Source organism: Orcinus orca, chromosome 9 (genome assembly GCF_937001465.1).
Source record: "Orcinus orca chromosome 9, mOrcOrc1.1, whole genome shotgun sequence".
Taxonomy (NCBI): Eukaryota; Metazoa; Chordata; class Mammalia; order Artiodactyla; family Delphinidae; genus Orcinus; species Orcinus orca.
This window is the reverse complement of record NC_064567.1, coordinates 36,263,727-36,288,964: the sequence shown is the minus strand read 5'-3', so window position 1 is coordinate 36,288,964 and position 25,238 is coordinate 36,263,727. Positions and strand designations below refer to the sequence as shown.

Here is a 25,238-nt window from a genome sequence, read left to right as displayed (position 1 = left end):
TACAGAACTAGAACCAAAAATCTTAAAATTTGTATGGAGACACAAAAGACCCCAAATAGCCAAAGCATTCTTGAGGGAAAAAAACAGAGCTGGAGGAATCAGCCTCCCTGACTTAAGACTATACTGCAAATCTACAGTAATCAAGACAGTATGGTACTGGCACAAAAACAGAAATATAGATCAATGGAACAGGATAGAAAGCCCAGAGCTAACCCACGCACCTAGGGTCAACTAATCTATGACAAAGGAGGCAAGGATATACAATGGAGAAAAGACAGTCTCTTCAATAAGTGGTGCTGGGAAAACTGGACAGCTACATGTAAAAGAATGAAATTAGAACACTCCCTAACACCATACACAAAAATAAACTAAAAACAAACAAAAAAAATCAGTAAACTGAACATCTAGAACTTATTTCCAAAGCCACCTTTTAAAAAATACTTGAGATAAATTTTAAAGGACTTAAGAAAAATGCAAACTTTTGGCAAAATGTTTACATTAAGTAATAAATCCTTCATGGAAACGTACAACATGTTTGCTTCTTAAATTACTTTCTTTTAAAACTTAAAAATTACTAAGGATATATGCATGGCCACCAAAATTATGCCTTTTTCGACCCATTTGCTTAGGGAAGAGGTTATTATTATAAGCACTGCAGTAGTTTTCAATAATCAATCCCTGTTTTGGGGTCTGAAATATATTTCTGTAAAGATTTTTGAACAGACTAGAACTTTTTCTCTTGTGCTCTGAAGTACACAGAATGCTATACTTTACCTGAACTTGAAATAGCCATAAAAATTAAAAAGTTATTTTATACACTGTTATTAAAAAGTATAGGTCAAGTAAATGATTTTATAAACCATTATACTGACGTAGTTTTAATGCTGACTAGCTTCTTCTATATTACAGTGTTTTGAAAATGGGTGAACCATGCTAACAAAAATATCTACTGAACCAGAACATGCCATTTCTCTATCTTCATGGTTTTCATCTTTGGCAGCAACATGGTGCAATAGGGGGAAGATTTTAGGGGTCAGGGAGATCTGGGCTTGAATCATGATTCCATCACTTAGTAGTAGTATGACTATAGATAAGTTATGTAACCACTTTCAGCTTTCATTTCATCCTCTGAAAACTGAAGATAGAGATGATAGTATTTACTTCAAAAAATTTCAAGTGAAGATTAAATCTAATAATGTGTATAAAGTACCAAGCATAGTAGCTATGCTTCAAATGTGCTCAGTAAGTATTAGTTTGCCTTTACTCCTTCTAGACAGCCATTGAGTTATTCAATATTTATTTGCAAAACCAAAAAATGTATTTATAATAAAACCCTGGAAACCAATCTGGCATGAAATTAGTGAGACCATGATGGTTTGGAATCGTGTCTCCTTTAACCTTGAGTTTATTTCCTTTCTTCTGGAGTTCTTGTATTGGCGTTCTACCTCTGTCCTTCCATAATACTTTTGTTTTATATTTTTCTTTGATCTGAATATCGTTTTCTACTTATATTTTATGATTATTTTATTGTTTGTGTTCATGGTGTAAAACATCTGAAATATTTTATAGAAAAAAAAGTAGGACATAATTAAATCTAAAAACTATTTCTAATCTAAAATAAGAAATTACCTTTTTTTGTGATTCATTCAGTGATTTCATCCATCTATCTATATTACTTAAGGATCTCCTACTATATGCCAGACTCTCTTCCAGGCACTAAGCAAGTAATTCATAAAACAAAGCCTCTGACTTACAGGGTCTCATTTCTCCCTTGGCAAGGAGACTTAATATTACCCCTTCTATTTACAGATGAGAGAACTGAAACAGAGAAACTTGCCTCAAACAACACTGTTGGGGCAAATGAGGACCAAGCACTGACCTAAGCACTACTCCAACCATATCATATCACCTGCTGCTTAAAACTATGGTGAGCTTTCTAACATAAATAAAACTCCATATATGAAGAACTATTGAAATCAGCATCCTGTAACACCTTAAAGACTTACAAGTATTAGTCAAATAAGTTAATCAGCTTCTGAAAAATGTAACTACATTTAATAATTCTGAAAATACTTTAAAGGGAAACTAATTATAAGTCTTAGATCAAGCAGTCAGATTTTTTTCTTCCAATCAACACAAAACATAATTTTCAAAACCTTTAGAGATTACTAAAATTATGCTAAACAAGTATGCCAGAGAAAAGGCAAACAAAACAGTCGTATGTATACTTGGTAATCTGTGAAGTGGAAAACTGAGAATTTGGAAACTTAATGTTTCAGTGTGAAGGACAGATTTCCACAAATAGGCATATTTTTACAATAGTGAAATTGCTAGAGGTGGATTTACCTGCAAGAGCCCACTCTCCTGTACCATGGGTGTGCCCACTGTAATACAAAACATACGTATCATGTCTAGGTCCATCCACAGTCCGAAGTTCAAGGAAAGCTTTCAGTTTGGAATGTAGAGTATCAAAGGACAGGCCACTTGTAGAATAGTCACATCCATAGGTCTCAATCATGTGATATGCAAAAAACCTTTGGATAGCATTGAGCATGCCAGTAGACCTCAAATTTAACTCCTGTACATGTTCTGGTGGAAGAAGTGTTGGCTGACCATCAGGACTGAAGAAGGAGAAAAAAAGATCATTTTAGTGTTTATGAAGTGTTCATTCTATGTCACAATCCTATTCTTCATTTATAATAAATTATCTAAGAATCATAAGTGGCTAATTAAATGGCAGGATTTTTTTTTAAGAAAAACATCTTTCCTAAATTTTCTACAGTGATAAGAATTAAGCTTGGAAAATCAAAGCCTAGTTTCTAAAAATTATATTTCTTATCAATAAAACTGGAAGCTGGGAGAATATCTCCAAATGTAGATAGTACTACTCTTCATTCTTTATTCATATCTTCTTACCAAATGACAGATATTAAACAAAACTTTAAAAAGCAAGACTGTACTAATTCTACCCCCAAAATGTTTCAAGAATACCTGGGTGGGGACAATAATGAAAGTACTTTTTTGAGAAAAAAATTTTAACAAAACATGGAAGTGATATTTTAAATTATATATTTAATTTGTGTTGAAAAAGACAGCCTTTATAAAGGCTTTATAAAGTTGTGTTCAAGTTTTACTAACTTAAGGTACATAAATGATAGAACTTACCTTTTAATAAATGACATTTTAAAACAATTATTATGGACTTCCCTGGTGGCACAGTGGTTAAGAATCCGCCTGCCAATGCAGGGGACATGAGTTCAAGCCCTGGTCTGGGAAGATCCCACATGCCACGGAGCAACTAAGCCCATGTGCCACAAGTACTGAGCCTGCACTCTAGAGCCCGTGAGCCACAACTACTGAGCCCACGCGCTGCAACTACTGAAGCCCGCACACCTAGAGCCTGTGCTCTGCAATGAGAGAAGCCACCGCAATGAGAAGCCCGCGCACTGTAACAAAGAGTAGCCCCTGCTCGCCTCAACAAGAGAAAGCCCAGGTGCAGCAACGAAGACCCAACGCAGCCAAAAATGAATACATAAAATAAATTTATTTTAAAAAAATTATTACTATTTAGGTCCACTGCCTTATATACTATTGAATACTAACTGAAGACTTAGACCTGATCCTGGAATACATGTAAAATGGTACTTTAGTAAAGATAATAAACCAAGTCTTAAAACTAGCAGAATCAAATCAATATTGAGGGAGAAAAAAATCATAACTCTTATCCAGAAAAGAGATTTCTAGTAGGAATTTTGAAAACTTTATATTTTGCTTCATGTATTATCAATACTATTCTATTAATTCTATAAAAGTTTTCATTAAAAGAACAAAACATTTTGTCCCTATCTGTATCATTTAACAGCCACAAAATAGCAAAAGAATAAAGCAATGCATAATCAAAAATTATAACAGAATAAAAATCTAACGGTGCAAATTACTACTTCCACATATTCTTCCTGCAGAGTTGTCATATCTTACTTTATGTGATCCTTCTAAACTTATTTCTTTTACTTCTCATGAGAATCTTCTCATGAGAATCTTCATGAGAATCTTCAATCTTCAGTATCAAGTCTTTAATATGGAGGAAATATTTACTACGTGTTTTTATGTCAAATATTTGAAATCAGATAAAAACTTCATTTCAAGCCCTCTCCCACCCCTGGCCAAGGAAAGTATGATGACTGCTTGGTCAACAGAATTCATTAATGGCAAGGAACTATTTTTTTCTACTTCAAAGGTACTTAACTACAAAAGAAAAACTAAAATTTGGCAATATTTACAGACTGAAACAGGTTTGCCATACATTTGGGGTCAAAAATATTTCCAAATAAAACTGCAATCAAATACTTCACTGCCAATGTTTTTGAATTCGTGGTATTTGTATGACACTTTCTAGTAGTGTTTTTACATTTATAGTCTCATTAGCTCTTCATAACATTTCTCTATATGGGCAGAATGGTATTGTTTGCATTTTAGATAAAGACACTGAGGTCCAGAGAAGTTATGATCTGCCTAAAGTAACACAGAACTAGAATTTAGAACGCTGAGGTCCAGTGTACATTCTATTATACTTCACCATGTTGTTTCACATTTTCTTAAACAAGATATCCCTCTCTAAAGAAAGGGCAGGAACTTTACTTAGAAAATCCATTCATATTTTATGAAAATCCATTCATATTTTATGATTTTTAGCTAAAATAAAAGCTAATCACATTTATCAAAAATAAAATTTTAATTGAACCCTGAAGATTATATTATTACTCAGAGTAGATAAAGGTTTTTAAACATTTGGGATAAATGGAAAATAAAAAAGCAAGAGTATTATACTTTGAGAATATTATAGTTTTGAAAATATGAGCTATCATCTTATACCAATATTAGCAAAATATTAAGAGTCAAGTAGCTATTACTTATTATACTAGGTTACTGTACCTGCAGAAGTTGGTGGGAATCACAATAGCATATCCAACAGATGTTCCTCCTAAACAGTTACCCAATTCATGGAAGAGGCCATGAGCCATAGATTCCAATGGCAAAACAATCAGAAACATGCTCAAGAAGATTCCATTCGTTGGCTAAAAAAAATTTAAAACAGCATGTTTACACAGAGTGTGTGACTGAACTTATATATGTGTATATGTATATATATTTACATAAACGCATATTCATTTTTTGCCTCTACTTCCAAAAAGGATAAAAAGGATAATTAATGACCTAAAAATCGTTATAAGTTGAAAGAGACAAGTGTATACATGGATAAGCAATGAACGCTAAATTTACCTCTAAGCTGCTTGGAAGTCATGGCAAAACAAATACAGCACACTGCATTTTTATGACGTGCTGTATTTTTATGATGGGATGTCAAGTAACATCCCACTCAAACTAAAAAACAAAACAAAAATATAACCACACCCTTGATATGACAGAGAAAAAGCCACAAAACAAATCCTTTCCTGTTAAAACCCACATGCTCTAAATCATTTTACAAATAACACACTCATTTACTTTATCAGAAAAGGTACTTCAGAAAGGGCTTTTTTTTCCCCTGTGAAATGTCCAGAAATTAAGAGAAAATCTTAAACTGTAAGCTCCTTAAAGCTATCAAAATGAATTCCATTCTTAAATTAAACTTATAACAAACTTTTCCTTTGAAAAGCTCTAGACTATAAATTCAAAACTAAAAAAAAAGTATATATATATATATACATACATACATACATACATATAAAGACATATATTGAAGACATTTAAGCAGCCTAAAAACAGAATGGAAAAAGGGAGACAGGAGACATATTAAGAGAAGACAAGATTTAAGTAGTATTTGCAATTAAAAGAAACAAACAAAAAATTAAAGGATCCATTTAAATGAAAAGGAAAAGGAAGGATGAGTCACTCAGAACTGACCTATATTTTTACAATACGGATAGTATCCCACATTTTTTGTGTTGCTACTGCACATATTACAGAGTTATGTGTCTATGTGCATGAATACAGTTTTCTAACACTAAGAAGTGGTTCATTTGATCGGAATTTCAATAAAAAAATAAAGTTGACTCCGATAATGGAAAAATGGATATAATGCCCTATTTTTGGTACATTCTGTGTTATCAGTTACATAAATAATACAGTACATGCTCAATTTAGAAACAATAGAAAATACAAATGAGTAAAACTATGATTAGAATAATTCCAAGTACCATCATCCACACACAGCTAACTTTTTAAAATATGTTCAGACATCATACAATATATATAAATATTCACAAATATTTAGTTTCTTACCAAAGTGCAATGATATATAATGTTCTGCAAACTTTTTAATATGTTAAAGCCCATTAATGTAATTCTAAATTATTTGTAAATATCAAATGGCATTACTATCATATTTATAAAATTTTAATTAGCTGATTTCCTATTTGTTGTATTTAGATTCCTTTTAATTTTCCCCTATGATAAACAAAACCAGAATAAGTATGGAGTTCTCTGATTATTACTTATGTTAAATACCTTTGATCATTTTGGTTTCATCTTCGGTGAAGCATTTTGCCACGGGGCTGCCTTTCTGTCACTGATTTACAGTTTTATTTTGCTCTCAGTATATTTTAGATAAAAGTCTTTAGTTGGATACAAACAGATGGAGAGATATACCATGTTCTTGGAATGGAAGAATCAACATTGTGAAAATGACTCTACTACCCAAAGCAATCTACAGATTCAATGCAATCCCTATCAAACTACCAATGGCATTTTTCCCAGAACTAGAACAAAAAATTTTACAATTTGTATGGAAACACAAAAGACCCCAATAACTAAAGCAATCTTGAGAAAGAAAAAGGGAGCTGGAGGAGTCAGCCTCCCTGACTTCAGACGATACTACAAAGCTACAGTAATCAAGACAGTATGGTACTGGCACAAAAAAAGAAATATAGATCAATGGAACAGGATAGAAAGCTCAAAGATAAACCCATGCACCTATATGACAAAGGAGGCAAGAATATACAATGGAGAAAAGACAGCATCTTCAATAAGTGGTGCTGGGAACACTAGACAGCTACATGTAAAAGACTGAAATTAGAACACTTCCTAACATCATACACAAAAATAAACTCAAAATGGATTAAAGACCTAAATGTAAGGCCAGACACTATAAAACTCTTAGGGGAAAACACAGGCAGAACACTCTAGGACATAAATCACAGCAAGATCCTTTTGACCCACCTTCTAGAGAAACGGAAATAAAAACAAAAATAAACAAATGGGACCTAATGAACCTTAAAAGCTTTTGCATAGCAAAGGAAACCATAAACAAGACGAAAAGACAACCCTCAGAATGGGAGAAAATATTTGCAAACGAAGCAACTGAGAAAGGATTAATCTCCGAAATATACAAGCAGCTCATATAGCTCAATATCAAAAAAAAACCAAACCTAATCCAAAACTGGGCACAAGACCTAAATGGACATTTCTCCAAAGAAGACATATACAGATTGCCAACAAACACATGAAAAGATGCTCAACATCACTAATCATTAGAGAAATGCAAATGAAAATCACAATGAGGTATCACCTCACACCAGTCAGAATGGCCATTATCAAAAAATCTAGAAACAATAAATGCTGGAGAGGGTGTGAAGAAAAGGGAACCTTCCTGCACTGTTGGCAGGAACGTAAGTTGATACAGCCACTATGGAGAACACTATGGAGGTTCCTTAAAAAACTAAAAATAGAACTACCATATGACCCAGCCATCCCACTACTGGGCATATACCCTGAGAAAACCATAATTCAAAAAGAGACATGTACCACAATGTTCACTGCAGCATATTTACAAAAGCCAGGACATGGAAGCAACCTAAGTGTCCATCAACAGATGAATGGATAAAGAAGATATGGCACATATATACAATGGAATATTACTCAGCCATAAAAAGGAGTGAAACTGAGTTATTCGTAGTGAGGTGGATAGATCTAGAGTCTGTCATACAGAGTGAAGTAAGTCAGAAAAAGAAAAACAAATACCGTACGCTAACGTATATATATGGAATCTAGAAAAATGGTACTGATGAACCTAGTGGCAGGGCAGGAATAAAGACGCAGACGTAGAGAATGGACTTGAGGACACAGGGAGTGGGAAGGGTGAACTGGGACGAAGTGAGAGAGTGGCATGGACTTACATATACTACCAAATGTAAAATAGATAGCTAGTGGGAAGCAGCCGCATAGCACAGGGAGATCAGCTCGGTGCTTTGTGATGACCTACAGAGGTGGGATAGGGAGTGTGGGAGGGAGGCTCCAGAGGGAGGGGATATGGGTAATATGTATACATATAGCTGATTCACTTTGTTGTACAGCAGAAACTAACACAACATTGTCAAGCAATTAATTAATGTAATGTAATTAATTAAGTAATGTAAAGCAATTACTCCAATAAAGATGTATAAAAAAAAGTCTTTAGTTGGTTGTATTGCAAATACCTTTCCCTCTGTGACTGTTAATGCTGTTTTTTGCTTAAGTTCTTAAGTGTAACATAGTCATTTTGTGTCTTGTTAAATCTTCTCCACCCACATAAAAGTCAAGAAGGTATTGTACATTATCCTCTAAAGGCTTTGTTGTTTTGCACTTTGCTTTTAGGTCTATAATCCAAATGTAGTTATTTTTATAATAACAGTCCAAATTAAGTTTTTTATGTGAACACCCAATTATCTAATTACTAATTATTGAAAATCTCAACCATTCCACATTACTGTGCCATCTTTGTCATAAATCAAGTATTCTGGTATCTACTTTTATACTCTTATGTTCCACTGGCCTATCTGTCTATCCTTTCAAATATTTCCTTTTGCCTACATTTCCTCCTTTATTTCTGGGACTCCAGTAAAACACAGATGATATCTCTCTGTATCCTCAATGAGTCTTATCCTTTTCTCTGTATAGTATTTTCTCTATTTTTCCTCTTTAAGCTCCTTCTTTCATAGCTTCATCTGAACTATATTTTCCAGTTCACTAATGCTCACTTCTCATTTGTCTAATCTGTTAAACTAGCACACTGAATGAATTTCAGATATTTTATTTTCTGATTCTAAAACCTGTCTAGTTCTTTTTCAAATCTGCCTTGTCACTTTCTTATAATTTCTAACTTCCTACCATTATGTATTATCTTTGCTTTTTTTTCAACTTGCTAAGTATGATGGCTTTCTTTGTTTGATAATTCCAATATCTCAAGACTTTTTGGTCTGCCTATTGTCTGTTGGTTCTGCTGCTTCTTGCTCTCAATGCCATGTGAGTGTGTGTGTGTGCGTGCATCTGGTTTATTTATGAGCTGAACACTGTATGCAAAAAAACTATTATATGATTAATTTTGGACCTAGGATAATTATACCTTCTCTAAGAGGATGTTTGTTTCTTCCAGGATGCTGGGGGTTATTAACAGTCTACATATCTTAATCCAGGTTTGACCACTTAATCCAGGTTGGATCACTAATAGGATACAATGTCAGGAGGCAAATTCGTTAAAGGATGTAATGTACATATTAAAAAATGTATTTCCGCTATAAACACCATTTCTTCTCATACAACTTATGTATGTCCAAGAGAATTTACATAGTTTGTATATTGGTTGGGTTAATGATGTGAGCACAATTACCATTTTTTGACATAGCTTACAACTTAAAAGATGCAACAATTCTTACAACTATTACTACAGCAACTTCAACTGCTTTTTCAGTTAACTCTTAGGTTTAACGGGTAATCATCTTATCTACAAATATTGATAATTTCATTATTTTCAATTCCTATACCTTCTATTACATATGTTGCTCCATTATAATAGAAAATGCTTTGATCAATTAAACCCTTATTCACATAAAAGTGGATAGGGAACTTTTAGATATGGATGGCCAACTGTACTACACCATAAATACAAGGGACTTGAGCAACTGTGAATTTTGGTATTCACAGGGGGTACTGGAACCAATCCCCTGTGGATACCGGGGGAGGACTGTACATTCAAATTATGTCAGCCATTTATATAAAATAATTATTGGTGGGGTGATCAACATGGTGAAGAAGTAGGACAGGGAGCTCACCTTCCCCCCCCCCCAAAAACATTAAAAACACATCTCCAAGTGGAACGATTCATATAGAACATCTACTGAACACTGGCAGAAGACCTCAGACTTCCCAAAGGGCAAGAAAACCTCCATGTAACAGGGTAGGACAAAAGGAAAACGAAAAAGAAAGAAATCGGGACAGGGCCTGCACCCCAGGGAGGGAGCTGTGAATGAGAAAAGGTTCCTGAATTTTGGGGAGTCCCCTCACTGGTAGGGAAATCAGCCTGGATGGAGGGGAGCTTTGGAGCCTAGGAGGAGAGTGCAGCAACAGGTTTGCAGAAGGCAAAACAGTCACCTGCACAGAAGGTCATCAGTGCCACCCTGTGCTCCCCTGCCTGAGACGCTCAGCTGTTGGTGAGGGTGGGGGCTAGGTGCTGAAGTACAGGCTTCAGGGGTCAGACCCAGGGAAGGGACCAGGGTTGGCTGCATGGAGACAGCCTGAAGAGGCTAGACTGTGGCAACAGAGGGGGTACTCAGAAGAAGCCAGGGCCTGCCACAGAGGCAAGGTGCCATTGTTGGGGGTGCAGGGGGAGAGGGGTGGGACCACCATTAAGAGCTCCTTTCTCTGTGAGTGCTCACAGGCAACAGGACACCGCCCACAGGAGCTGTTGGTGGGAGGGGGTGGTGGTGCGCAAGTCATCACTGCCATCCTGGGCTCCAGAGGTGGGCACAGGTCGCCACTATGAGACCTAAAAGCAGGCTGCCCTCACTATCCCAGGAGTGCACAGATAGCAGCCGCCCACAGGAGACCCCCAAGCAGGTGCCAAGCCCTGCCCCCACTGTCCTGTGAGTGCACAAGGGCCGCTGAACCCGCACACCCCACATAAAAAGGTAAAGGCCAGCACACGCTGAGGAAAGAGACAGCAAGCATCCAAACTAAAAGCTGCCCCTCTATTTTGGAAAAGATGGCGGAGTAGAAGGACTTGAGCCCCCCTCCTCCCATAAAAATACCAAAATCACAACTAACTGCTGAACAACCAACAACAAAAAAGACTGGAACCTACCAAAAAAGATATTTTACATCCAAAGACGGAGAAAAATCCACAACAAGATGATGGGAGGAGTACTTTTGTGACATTATCAAATCCCATACCTGCCAGGTGAACAACCCACAAACTGGAAAATTATACTGCAGAGGTTCTCCCACAAGAGTGAAAGTCCTGAGCCCCATGTCCGGCTCCCCAGCCTGAGGGTCTGGCATCAGGAGGAGGAACCCCCAGAGCATTGGGCTTTGAAGGCCAGCAGGGCTTGAGCGTAGGAGCTCCAGAGGAGTGGGGGAAACACAGACTCCACTCTTGGAGGGTGCACACAGGCTTTACATACACTGGGACCCAGCACAAAGCAGTAACTCCATAGGAACCTGGGCTGGACCTACCTACGAGACTTGGAGGATCTCTGGCAGAGATGGGGGGCAGCTGTGGTTAAATAGTGGGGAGGGGGAGCAAGAACACTGATGGCAGAGGCCCCGGAGAATACTGATCAGCATGAGTTCTCCCAGAGGTCATTGCCAGTTTGGTATCAAGACCTAGTCCTAACCAACAGCCTACAGGCTCCAGTGCCAGAATGCCTCAGGCCAAACAACCATCAGGATAGGAACACAGCCCCATCCATCAGCAGACAACGTGCCTAAAGCTGTACTGAGCTCACAGCAACCTCTAAGCACACCCCTTGACATGGTCCTGCCCAGCAGAAGGACAAGACCCAGTTCCACCCACCAGTGGGCAGGCACCAGTCCCTCCCACGAGGAAGCTTACAAAAGCCACAGGACCAACCTTTCCCAGCAGGGGGCAGACACCAGAAGTAAGAAAAGCTACGATCCTGCAGCCAGTGGAAAGGAGACCACAAATACAGAAAGTTAGACAAAATAAGAAGGCAGAGAAATATACTCCAGACAAAGGAATGAGATTAAAACCCCATAAGAACAACCAAATGAAGAGGAGATACGCAACCTACCTGCAAAAGAAATTAGAGTAAGGATAGTACAGATGATCCAACAACCCAGAAAAATAATGGAGGTACAGATCAAAAAGATACAAGAGATGTTTAACAAAGAACAAGATTTAAAGAACAGAGATGAACAATACAATAAGTGAAATGAAAAATACACTAGAAGGAATCAATAGCAGAATGACTGAGGCAGAAGAACGAGTAAGTGAGCTGGAAGACAGAATGGTGGAAATCACTGCCACAGAGCAGAATAAAGAAAAAAGAATGAAAAGAAATGAGGACCGTCTATAGAGACCTCTGGGACAATACTAAACACACCAACATTTGCATTAAAGGTATCCAGAAGGAGAAGAGAGAGAGAAAAGGTCTGAGAAAATATTTGAAGAGATTATAGCCGAAAACTTCCCTAACATGAGAAAGGAAACACTCAAGTCCAGGAAGTGCAGAGTCCCATACAAGATAAACCCAGGGAATAACACACTGAGACACATAGTAATCAAACTGACAAAAATTATACACAAAGAAAAAAATACTAAAAGCAATTAAGGGAAAAACAACAAATAACATACAAGCGAATGCCCATTTCAGCTATTTTTCAGCAGAAACTCTGCAGGCCAGAAGGGAGTGGCATGATATATTTAAAGTGATGAAAGGGAAAAAAACTACAACCAAGAATACTCTACACAGCAAGGCCCTTGGTCAGATTAAATGGAGAAATCAAAAGCTTTACAGACAAACAAAAACTAAGAGAATTCAGCACCACCAAACCAGCTTTACAACAAATCCTAAAGGAACTTCTCTAGGCAAAAAAGAAAAGACCACAACTAGAAACAAGAAAATTATGAGTGGGAAAGCTCACTGGTAAAGGCAAACATAAAACAAAGGTAGGAAATCACCCCCCACACAAATATAATATCAAAACCAGAAATCGTGAGAAGAGGAGAGTACAAATGCAGGATATTGGAAATGCACTGGAAATTAAGAAGAGACCAGCGACTTAAAACAATATTGTACATATATAGACTGCTATATCAAAACCTCATGGGAACCACAAACCAAATATCTGCAATAGATACACACACAAAAAAGAAAAAGCAGGGCTTCCCTGGTGGCGCAGTGGCTGAGAGTCCGCCTGCCAATGCAGGGGTTGCAGGTTCGTGCCCTGGTCCAGGAAGATCCCACATGCCGCGGAGCAGCTGGGCCCGTGAGCCATGGCTGCTGAGCCTGCGCATCCGGAGCCTGTGCTCCGCAACGGGAGAGGCCACAACAGTGAGAGGCCCAAGTACCGCAAAAAAAAAAATAGAAAAAAAAAAAGAAAAAGAAATCCTAAAGATAGACATCAAGTAAAAAGAGAATAAAGAAAAAGGGAAGAAAAAAGACCTTTAAAAACAAATCCAAAACAATGAACAAAACAGCAATAAGAACATACATATTGATAATTACATTAAATGTAAAAGGATTAAATGCTCCAACCAAAAGACACAGACTGGCTGAATGGATACAAAAGCAAGACATAGATATATGCTGTCTACAAGAGACCCACATCAGATCTAGGGACACATACAGACTGAAAGTGAAGGGATGGAAAAGGGTATTCCATGCATATGGAATTCAAAGAAAGCTGGAGTAGCAATTTTCATATCAGACAAAATAGATTTTAAAATGAAGACTGTTGCAAGAGACATAGAAAGACACTACATAATGATCAAGGGATCAATCCAAGAAGAAGATATAACAGTTGTAAATATATATGAACCCAACATAGGAGCACCTCAATACATAAGGCAAATGCTAACAGCCATAAAAGGAGAACTCAACAGGAACACAATAATAGTGGGGCACTTTAACATCCCACTTTCATCAGTGGACAGATAATCCATGTAGAAAATCAATAAGGAAACACAGGCCTTAAATGACATATTAGACCAGATGATTGCATTGATATTTATAGAGCATTTCATCCAAAAGCAGCAGATTATCCAGGATTGATCACATACTGGGTCACAAAGCAAGTCTCAGTAAATTGAAGAAAACTGAAATCATATCAAGCATCTTTTCTGAGCACAACACTATGAGATTAAAAATCAACTATAAGAAAAAAGGTAAAAAAACACAAACACGTGGAGGCTAAACACTATGCTACTAAACAACCAATGGATCACTGAAGAAAGAAAAAGAGGAAATCAAAATATACCTGGAGACATGGGCTTCCCTGGTGGTGAAGTGGTTAAGAATCCACCTGCCAATGTAGGGGACATGGGTTCAAGCCCTGATCTGGGAAGATCCCCCATGCCACGGAGCAACTAAGCCCCTGCGACACAACTACTGAGCCTGCACTCTAGAGCCCACAAGCCACAGCTACTGAGCCCGCAAGTCACCACTACTGAAGCCCACATGCCTAGAGCCCATGCTCTGCAACAAGAGAAGCCACCAAAATGAGAAGCCTGCACACCACAACAAAGAGTAGCCCCCACCTGCTACAACTAGAGAAAGCCTGCACACAGCAACGAAGACCCAACGCAGACAAAAATAAATTAAAAACAAAAAAACCCCTAGAAACAAATGAAAACAAAAGAATGACAATCCAGAACCTATGGGATGCAGTGAAAGCAGTTCTAAGAGGGAAGTTTATAGCAATACAATCTTACCTAGGAAATAAGAAAAACCTCAAACAAACAACCTAATCTTACACCTAAAGCAACTAGAGCAAAAAGAACAAGCAAAATCCAAAGTTAGTAGAAGGAAAGAAATCAAATATCAGAGCAAAAACTAAATGAAATAGAAATGAAGAAAATAATAGAAAAGATCAATGAGACTAAAGGCTGGTTCTTTAAAAAGATAAATGAAATTGACAAATCTTTAGCCAGACTCATCTAGAAAAAAAGGGAGAGGGCGCAAATCAATAAAATTAGAAATGAAAAAGGAAAAGTTACAACTGACACCAAAGAAATATAAAGGATCATAAGACACTACTACAAACAACTGTATGGCAATAAAATGGACAACCTAAAAGAAATGGACAAATTCTTAGAAAGGTACAACCTTCCAAGACTGAACCAGGAAGAAACAGAAAATATGAACAGACCAATCACAAGTACTGAAACTGGAACAGTGATTTAAAAACTTCCCACTAACAAAAGTCCAGGACCAGAGAGCTTCACAGGTGAATTCTTTCAAACATTTAGAGAAGAGTTAACACATCCTTCTGAAACCCTTCTAAAAAACTGCAGAGGAAGGAACATTCCCAAGCTCATTCTATGAGGCCACCATCACCCTGATACCAAAACCAGACAAAGATATGATAAAAAAAGAAAATTACAGGTATCACTGATGAACACAGACACAAGAATACTCAATAAAATACTAGCAAACCGAATCCAACAATACATTAACAGGATCATGCACCATGATCAAGTGGGATTTATCCCAGGGATGCCAGGATTCTTCAATGTCTGCAAATCAGTGTGATATCAACAAATTGAATACTAAAAACCATATGATAATCTCAATAGGTGCAGAAAAAGCTTTTGATAATATTCAACACCCATTTATGATTAAAAACTCTCCAGAAACTGGGCATAGAGGGAACTTACCTCAACATAATAAAGGCCATATATTGATTATCAGTCTAAAGCAAGCAGATATAGGAAGGGTTTAACATACTTGAAAAACAGCGCAACCACAAATCAAAAACATACAATAGATTCACAAAAACCAAAAAGAAGAGAATACAAGCATAAAATGAAAGGAAATCATCAAACCACAAGAAGAAGAAGAACAAAGAAGAAACAAAGAATCAACTGGAAAAAAAGGTTGAAATGGCAATAAATACATATGTACCAATAATTACCTTACATGCCAATGGACTGAATACTCCAATCAAAAGACAGAGTGGCAGACTGGATAAAAATCAAGAGCCTACAATATGCTGCCTATAAGAGACCCACCTCAGGGCAAAGGACACAGACAGATTGAAAGTGAGGGGATGGAAAAATATTTCAGGCAAACGGAAATGACAGGAAACCGGGAGTTACAATACTCATAACAGACAAAATAGACTTTAAAGACTATGAAGAAAAATAAAGAAGAGCACTATATAACGATAAGAGAATCAATACAAGAAAACGATATTACACTCATCAACTTATATGCACATAATATAGGAGCACACAAATACATAAAACAAATAATAACAGACATAAAGGGAGAAATCAATGGAAATACAATAATAGTAGGAGACTTTAACACCCCACTCACATCAACAGACAGGTCTTCTGGAGAGAGAATCAATAAGGCAACAGAGATCCTAAATGATACAATAGAACAGTTAGACTTAATTGATATCTTCAGGACATTACATCCAAAAAAACCTGAATACACATTCTTTTCAAGCACACATGGAAGATTCTCTAGGATTGACCACATACTAGGGCACAAAACTAACCTCAACAAATTTAAGAGTACAGAAATTATTTCAAGCATCTTCTCTGACCACAATGGCATGAAACTAGAAATCAACCACAGGAAAAGAAATGAGAAAAAAAATGACTACGTGGAGACTAAACAACATGCTACTAGAAAACCAATGGGTCAACAAGGAAATTAAAAAATAACTTGAGACAAACGACAATGAAAACACAACCATACAAAATCTATGGGACACAGCAAAAGCAGTTCTTAGAGGGAAGTTCATAGCGATAGAGGCCTTCATCAAAAAACAAGAAAAATCTTAAGTAAACAACCTAACTTACCACCTAAAAGAATTAGAAAAAGAACAAACAGAACCTAAAGTCGGCTGAAGGAAGGAAATAATAAAGATCAGGGAGGAAAAAACAGAGATTCAAGAAACAACAGAAAAAAATCAACAAAACCAAGAGCTGGTTCTTTGAGAGGGTAAACAAAATTGACAAACCTCTGCCCAGGCTCACCAAGAAGAAAGAGAACCCAAATAAACAAAACAAGAAATGAAAAAGGAGAAATCTCAACTGACACCACAGAAACACAAAAAACCACAAGGAAATACTATGAACAATTATATGTCAACAAATTTGACAACCTAGAAGAAATGGACAACTTTCTAGAAACATAGAGCCCACCAAAAGTGAATCAAGAAGAAATAGATAAATGATGTGAACAGACTGATCATTTGAAGTGAAATAGAATCTGTAATTAAAAAAACTCCCTACAAACAAAAGTGTGGGACCAGATGGATTCACAGGCAAATTCTACCAAACATACGAAGAAGAACTTATAACAATTCTTCTCAAATTCTTCCAAAAGAATGAAGCAGGAACACTCCCAAAGACATTCTATGAAGCCACCATCACCCTGGTACCAAAAGCAGACAAAGACATCACTAAAAAAGAAAATTACAGGCCAATATCTTTGATGAATATAGATGCAAAAATTCTCAACAAAGTATTAGTAAACCAAATCCAACAACACATAAAAAAGATCATACACCACAACCAAGTGGGATTCATCCCAGGTTCACAAGGCTGGTTCAACATTTTCAAATCAATCAATGTAATAAACCACAGTAGCAAAAGAAAAGTCAAAAACCACATGATCATCTCAATAGATGCAGAAAAAGCATTTGACAAAATTCAACATCCATTCATGATAAAAACTCTTACCAAAATGGGAATAGAGGGAACATATCTCAACATACTAAAAGCCATTTATCACAAACCCACAGCTAGTAGTATAATACTCAACAGTGAAAAGCTGAAAGCCTTCCTGCTAAAATCTGGAACAAGAAAAGGATGCCCACTCTCACCACTTCTATTCAACGTAGTATTGGAAGTCCTAGCCACAGCAATCAGACAAGAAAAAGAAATAAAAGGTATCCTAATGGGAAGGAAAGAGGTAAAATTATCACTATATGCAGATGACACAATACTATATATAGAAAACCCTAAAGACTCAACACAAAGACTATTAGATCTAATAAATGAATTCAGCAAAGTAGCAGGATACAAGATTAACATTCATTTATTTACATTAACAATGAAATATCAGAAAGGGAATGTAAAATATATATATATATATACCTTTTAAAATTGCACCAAAAAAAAAAAATACCTAGAGATAAACCTGACCAAGAAGGTGAAAGACTTATATGCTGAGAACTATAAAACATTAATAAAGGAAATAAAAGAGGATTCAAAGAAATGGAAAGATATCCCATGGTCTTGGATTGGAAGAATTAATATTGTAAAAATGGCAATACTACCCAAAGCAATCTACAGATTTAATGCGATTTAATGCGATCCCTATCATATTACCCATGACATTTTTCACAGAACTAGAACAAATAATCCCAAAATTTATATGGAACCATAAAAGACCCAGAATTGCCAAAGCAATCCTGAGGGGAAAATAAAAACAAAGTAGGAGGTAAAACTCTCCCAGACTTCAGCCAATACTACAAAGCTACAGTAATCAAAACAGTGTGGTTTTGGTACAAAAACAGACATACAGATCAGTGTAACAGAATAGAGGCCAGAAATAAACCCACACACCTATGGTCAATTAATCTTTGACAAAGGAGGCAAGAATATAAAATGGGAAACAGTCTCTTCAGCAAGTGGTGCTGGGAAAGTTGGACAGCTGCATGTAAACCAATGAAGTTAGAACACACCCTCACACCATGCACAAAAATAAACTCAAAATGGCTTAAAGACTTAAACATAAGACATGACACCATAAAACCCCTAGAAGAGAGCATAGGCAAAACATTCTCTGACATAAATCGTACCAATGTTTTCTTACGTCAGCCTCCCAAGGCAGAAGAACTAAAAACAAAACTAAACAAATGGGACCTAATCAAACTTACAAGCTTTTGCACAGCAAAGGAAACTATTAAAAAAACGAAAAGACAAACTATGGAATGGGAGAAAATATTTGCAAATGATGCAACAGACAAGGGCTTAATCCCTAAAATATACAAACAGCCATACAACTCAACAACAACAAAAAACAAACGACCCAGTTGAAAAATGGGCAGAAGACCTTAATAGACATTTCCCCAAAGAAGCCATACAGATGGCCAGCAGGCACATGAAAAGATGCTCTACATCACTAATTATTAGAGAAATGCAAATCAAAACTACAATGAGGTACCACCTTACACATGTCAGAATGGCCATCATAAAAAGTCTACAAATAACAAATGCTGGAGAGAGTGTGAAGAAAAGGGAACCTTCCTTACACTGTTAGTGGGAATATAAGTTGGTACAGTCACTACAGAAAACAATATGGAGGTTCCTCAGAAAACTAAAAATAGAATTACCATATAATCCAGCAATCCCACTCCTGGGCATATATCCAGACAAAACTATAACTCAAAAAGATACACACACCCCAATGTTCATAAGCAGCACTATTCACAATAGCTGAGACATGGAAACAACCCAAATGTCCATTGACAGATGAATTGATAAAGAAGTTGTGGTATGTATATACAATGGAATACTACTCAGCCATTAAAAAAATGAAATAATGCCATTTGCAGCAACACAGATGCAACTAGAGATTATCATACTAAGTGAAGTTAGAAAGACAAATACTATATGATATCACTTACACGTAGAATCTAAAATACGGCACAAATGAACCTATCTACAAAACAGAAATAGGGACTTCCCTGGTGGTGCAGTGATTAAGAATCCCCTTGCCAATGCAGGGGACACGGGTTTGAGCCCTGGTCCGGGAAGATCCCACATGCTGCAGAGCAACTGAGCCCATGCACCACAACTACTGAGCCCGTGTGCCACATCTACTGAAGCCCGTACTCCTACAGCCAGTGCTGCGCAACAAGAGAAGCCACCGCAATGAGAAGCCTGCACACCACAATGAAGAGTAGCCCCTGCTCGCCACAACTAGAGAAAGCCTGCACACAGTAACGAAGACCCAACACAGCCAAAAATAAATAAATAAAATTGATTTTAAAAAAACAGAAACAGACTCACAGACATAAAGAACATACTTGTAGTTGCCAAGGGGAAGGGAAGTGGGGGAGGGAAGGACCGGGAGTTTGGCATTAGCAGATGTAAACTATTATATATAGGATGGATAAACAACAACATCCTACTGTACAGCGCAGGGAACTATATTCAATCTCTTGTGATAAACCATAATGGAAAAGAATATATATAAAAAAGAATGTCTATACGTGTATGACTGAGTCACTTCGCTGTACAGGAGAGATTGGCATAACACTGTAAATCAACTATACTTCAATTTAAAATATTTAATTTAATTAAAAAAAGATAGCATAGATAAAAGTGAACAGTTTGGCAATACAAAAAATTTGCAGTCTTAACAGTTGGCAAATATGTCCAGGGGAGCCAAAATAAATTTAGGATGTTTTGTCCATTTGCCACATTCAGAAAGCTTCAATTTTACTGGCCTGCAACCCTTTATTCTACAGCTTCAACCTAAAAGTCATTTGTGACTTGGAGTACACCTTACATTTTAAACAACTCCCTGTAACAAATAAGATCAACTTATTTGACCAAAACTAGTAAGTATAGATACTTTTCTTCCTTTGCTTCTACAAATCACCCTAAGCTCACTAGCAAACTTTTAAGACATGGCTCAAATTTCAAAGCAGGTATGAGCTGAACATAATAGCAGACCAATAAACAACTTTAAGTAATATTCTTTCCATAAAATGTAGTTACTAGTTATTCTCTATTCATCTGGGCTTTCAAGTCATGGTCAAAAGATTCAATATTTTCATATCCTAAAACTTTCTCAGCTAATAGGAACAAAATCTATTTATCCAATGTTGGAATTTCATTTTTTTAAAAAACCTGGCATTTACATAAGAGATATGAATATTGTTTGTTTAGAAATATTTTTGTATGAGTCACATTAGTAACCAAGTTTGGGAAATATTATACATAGAAGTCTAACTAAGAAACACAATATATAAATGTATGTTACAATGCAATATGTAAATGGAGATATTATGCTCTTCAATGTGAGAAACGCATATTTAAGAAACAATAGGCAACTTCCCAAACTTTGCTTAGTTCCAGAACTTTAAGAACATTAGGAAAGCTACTTTACAGTTAGTTTTAAAGCAGCGATTTCTTTAAGTAGAGGCAATAGAGAAATTGTAGGGGAAAGGACTCAAGCTTTGGAGTTAGACTTTGGTTCAGTCCTAGCATAGTCATTTACCATCTGTGTGTACATGAACAAATTAAGCTTTTCAGTCTGAATCTATAAAAGAGGGATATTTCATGAGCTTATTACATAGATTAGAAATATGTGAAATATGTCTAGTACAATAAAATGGTAGCTGTAATTTACAATGAAGCATTTATAAATTGCAATGAGGTTATTATGAACAAAAAAATAGAAATTTAAATGACAATTACCTTTTAATCTAAATGACAACTGCTATTTAGGAGATCTTATAGAGTTAAGGCCCTAGTAGATGCATTAGAAAAAAAATATTTTTCGAGTAGCCTCAAAAGAGATAGCAAAAATAGAAATTTTTGTAGACCACAATCTTGATAAAGGTAAAACACTGGTATGGGAATCAAACTTGGACAGTGTGTTGAATCTTACTTCTCCCCATGGACAAAATAGAGATGTTACATTAAATAATCTGTATGCTCATTTCCAACTCTAAAAATACATGGAACTAAGTAAAGTGGTTAAGAGTAAAGGCTGTGAAGGCAGACTGCCTGGATTCACACCAGCTGTGTAGCCTCAAGCAAGTTTCCTAATCTCTCAAGCATGTTTCTTCTCTACAAAATGGGAATAATAATGGTACCTATCTCAGAGTGTCATGAGGATTAAATAAATACACTCAAAGTACATAGAATGGTGGATAGCACATAAAAAACAGTTAATAACTGGTAAGCCGTATTATTAAAACGAAAATATCTCCAGTTATTAAAAAAATTTTTTTTAAAGCTGGAAAGTCAGGGCAAAGGAGAAATTCATGTGCTTGTTTCATGAATAAAATAATATTCAGATCATTGTTATTGTTGTTTTAGGGGAAAAAAAGCATCTACTCCTGTTTCATTGTGTTCTGGCAGAATGCATAAAACATCAAATTAAAAGTATAACTTCAATCTAAAAAGACTTAGTGTCCCCTCCTCTAATCTAGACTAAAATATCTCAAAACTTTAGGAAGAGAAATGAAACAAAACAAAAAATTATGAAACGTGAACTTCTAGTTTTGGCAACAGATTTGAAAACTCCCTGCTCCCCATGTCAAGTGAGATAATATGGCTGATCCAGCCATCTTGCTAGAAATGAAACTGTGCTGCATCTGTGGATTCCCTCCCTTCCTTGGATATGAAACTGGTCTTGTTACATCTGTCAAACCCAGTGATTGCTAGTGCTTCCCCTACAGAGAAATTAACGGTGATTATGGTTTTTCTGGTTTGGGTCAAAGGGCTCCTCCAAAAAGTTGCATCAGACCCCCATGGAATCTGCAAATGACGGTAGCAAGGAAAGGCATATAAAATCTCATGTGAAAGATTTCAGAGAAAATTCCTAAACAAAAGAGCAAGCCATGGGGTATGCTTCCTTGGGTATCTGGACACTTTCCTCCCTTTTTATCCTTATATGAATTGTCAAGTATCAACTTCAGAAAAGCCTATGGCTGAGCAATAAAACTAGCACCAAATGGCTATGGTACTGTGTAAGTACTTCTTATTGACTTATTTAAGGAAGAAAAGTACAAAAGAGGAAAGCAAGTAGCAAATTCAATGAGCATAACACAAATTGCAGGAAACAACAGCTGTAAGGTTGCATTTTAAGATTGGAATGAGATTATGAACCAAACACAACAGAAGTTAATGGTAAAATTCCAGCTTTTTAATGTACATGACTTGGAATGATACTACTGACTCATTTTGAAAATGTTATTAAATTCAGTAAAACTAACAAAAAACAAAGCTATCCATGTGGGGTTATCCAGAGAGTCTACTCAAATGAGGTCAAAGATTTCTTAGGTATGACATCAAAAGATAATTTCATAAAAGAAAAAAATGGATAAATTAGAGTATAGCAAAATTAAGAACTGCTCTTCAGAAAACAAGGCCACTTGGAGCAAACATTAGCAAGTCATACATCTAATAAAGGACTTATATCTCAATACAACATGAAAACAAACAACCCAGTTTTAAAAATTGCTGAGATCTGAAATTCTCATGACAAGTAATCACATGAAAAGATACTTAACGTCTTTAGCTACTACAGAAACAGCAAATAAAAACCACAATGAGTTACCATCACACACCTATAAGAATGGTTAAAAAACAAAGAGATAACTCCCATACATTGCGGGTGAGAATGCAAAATGGTACAGCCACTTTGGAAAACAGTTTGGCAGTTTCTATAAAGTTAAACATGGCTCATACGTTTATCATACAACCCACACCAGGTAAAATAAAAACCTATGTTAACACAAAACCCTGTCTATGAATGTTTACAGCAGCTTTATTTATAATCACCAAAAACTAATTTCAATGTCCCTCCATTGAGTAATGAACACACTGTGAGACATCCACATAATGGAATACTGCTCAGCAATATGAAGGAATAAACTGATATTATAACACAACAATATAGATGAATCTCATATGAATTATGCTAAGTGAAAGAAGCCAGACTCAAACAGCTATACACTATATTATTTCATGTATATGACACCCTAGAAAAGTGTTTAGGGACAGAAAACAGTTTAGTTGCCAAGTACTGGGGATTGGGAGCAGGATTAACTACAAAGGGGCGGCAGGGAATTTTGGGGGGTGATGGAACTGCTCTATATTTTGAATGTAGTGGTCATACAACTATATGCATTTGTCAAAATCACAGAATTGTACACTAAAAAGGGTGAATATTACTGTATGCAAATTTTTCCTTAATAAAAAATTTTTGTTAAGTTATGTAAAACTAAAAAAACCCCCAAACTACTGACATGCAAAAGAGTTTAAAATAAGAAAAAGTGGCTAAGCCCATTTTGGGAAGTAAGGTCTAAACCACATTGTGCTCCATGAGGCAGATTAGTCTCATCTTTGTGTCTGTTTGGTTTTACTTTTCTGGTAGTAAAATGAGAGTACATTTGACTGCCTAAAAATATACTTTAAAAAATAAACCTACTCTAAAATGTTTTGTTAATAACAAATGCCCACTAGGTCATTAACTCAATGAAATCCATCATCCTACATTCCCATCCGCTCCCTTTAGCCTCTCAACATCTTTTTAATATTTAGACTATCTAAATACCATGTCAAAACACTCTTCATCTCTAAATTTCATCAATTTATTTCAAATTCTCTATAAATTTTACTTTTCAACAAGATCTGTTTTTCCCTTGATACTTCTATCAGTTATATCCTTAGCTCAGCAATTTTTCCCTGTCACCTTAGTCCAGGTCCTTATCCCTTGCTCTTACCTAGTCTTCTAGATTTCAGTCTACCTCTACTTTCATTGATCCTACTTATGGCTGACTATTTGATCTACTCAAAAGGCTTTAGTTTCTCATTTTTTTCCTGCCACATTGGGTCTGCCCCCACCCAATCAGTTTTCCAGTGGAAATCCATCCATTGAAGGATATTTTAATGGGACAGAGGGGAAAATCAGTTTTATGCTTTAGTATTACTCTCACAGAAATGTGAAAAATGGGTTTAGATTATATTATTAAAAAGCTAATCAGTATCAATATCATTTAGGAATGTTAAGCAAAAATAGTTCAAGAAAAATCTAATTGGAAGAATCTGAGATGATCTCACCGAACACTCGGCAGAGCACAGATTAGTTAAATTAAAATTAAGTTTAGGGACTTCCCTGGTGGTCCAGCAGTTAAGACTACACACTCCCAAGGCAGGGGGCCTGGGTTCAATCCCTGGTCAGGGAACTAGATCCTGCATGCTGCAACTAAAAGATCCCACATGGTGCAACTAAGGATCCCCCATGCTGCAACTAAAAAAAAGATCCCACACTCGGCAGTGAATATGCCACGTGCCACAACTAAGACCTGGCACAGCCAAATAAATAAATAAATAAATGGTTTTTTAAAAAAATTAAGTTTAAAAAGTTAATTGCATCATACTGTTATCCATAGTGGCTGTACCAATTTACATTCTCACCAATAGTGTAGGAGGGTTGCCTTTTCTCCACATCCTCTCCAGCATTCATTATTTGTAGAGT

At 36.3% G+C, this 25,238-nt stretch overlaps 1 protein-coding gene and 1 long non-coding RNA gene across 5 annotated transcripts in view; one reads left to right on the top strand and one right to left on the bottom strand.

Annotated features, from left to right (window-relative positions):
• The window catches only part of LOC125965496 (uncharacterized), a 61,661-nt gene extending 59,716 nt beyond the window's left edge, over positions 1–1,945 (top strand). Inside the window, exon 5 of the long non-coding RNA XR_007479439.1 lies at positions 1,810–1,945. This is a non-coding gene — a long non-coding RNA (uncharacterized LOC125965496). The remainder of the gene's footprint in view (positions 1–1,809) is intronic.
• TMEM168 (transmembrane protein 168) overlaps positions 1–25,238 on the bottom strand; it is a 53,081-nt gene that overhangs the window by 12,008 nt on the left and 15,835 nt on the right. For 3 of the 4 annotated variants that reach the window (XM_004269879.4, XM_049715217.1, XM_049715216.1), the window contains exons 3-4: positions 4,933–5,075; positions 2,347–2,621 (exon numbers count right to left, since the gene is read on the bottom strand). In XM_004269879.4, coding sequence (XP_004269927.1) covers positions 2,347–2,621; positions 4,933–5,075 — 418 coding nt within the window. Of the gene's footprint in view, positions 1–2,346; positions 2,622–4,932; positions 5,076–6,507; positions 9,317–25,238 lie in introns of those variants that run through there. The other variant, XM_033428256.2, reaches the window with a different exon arrangement.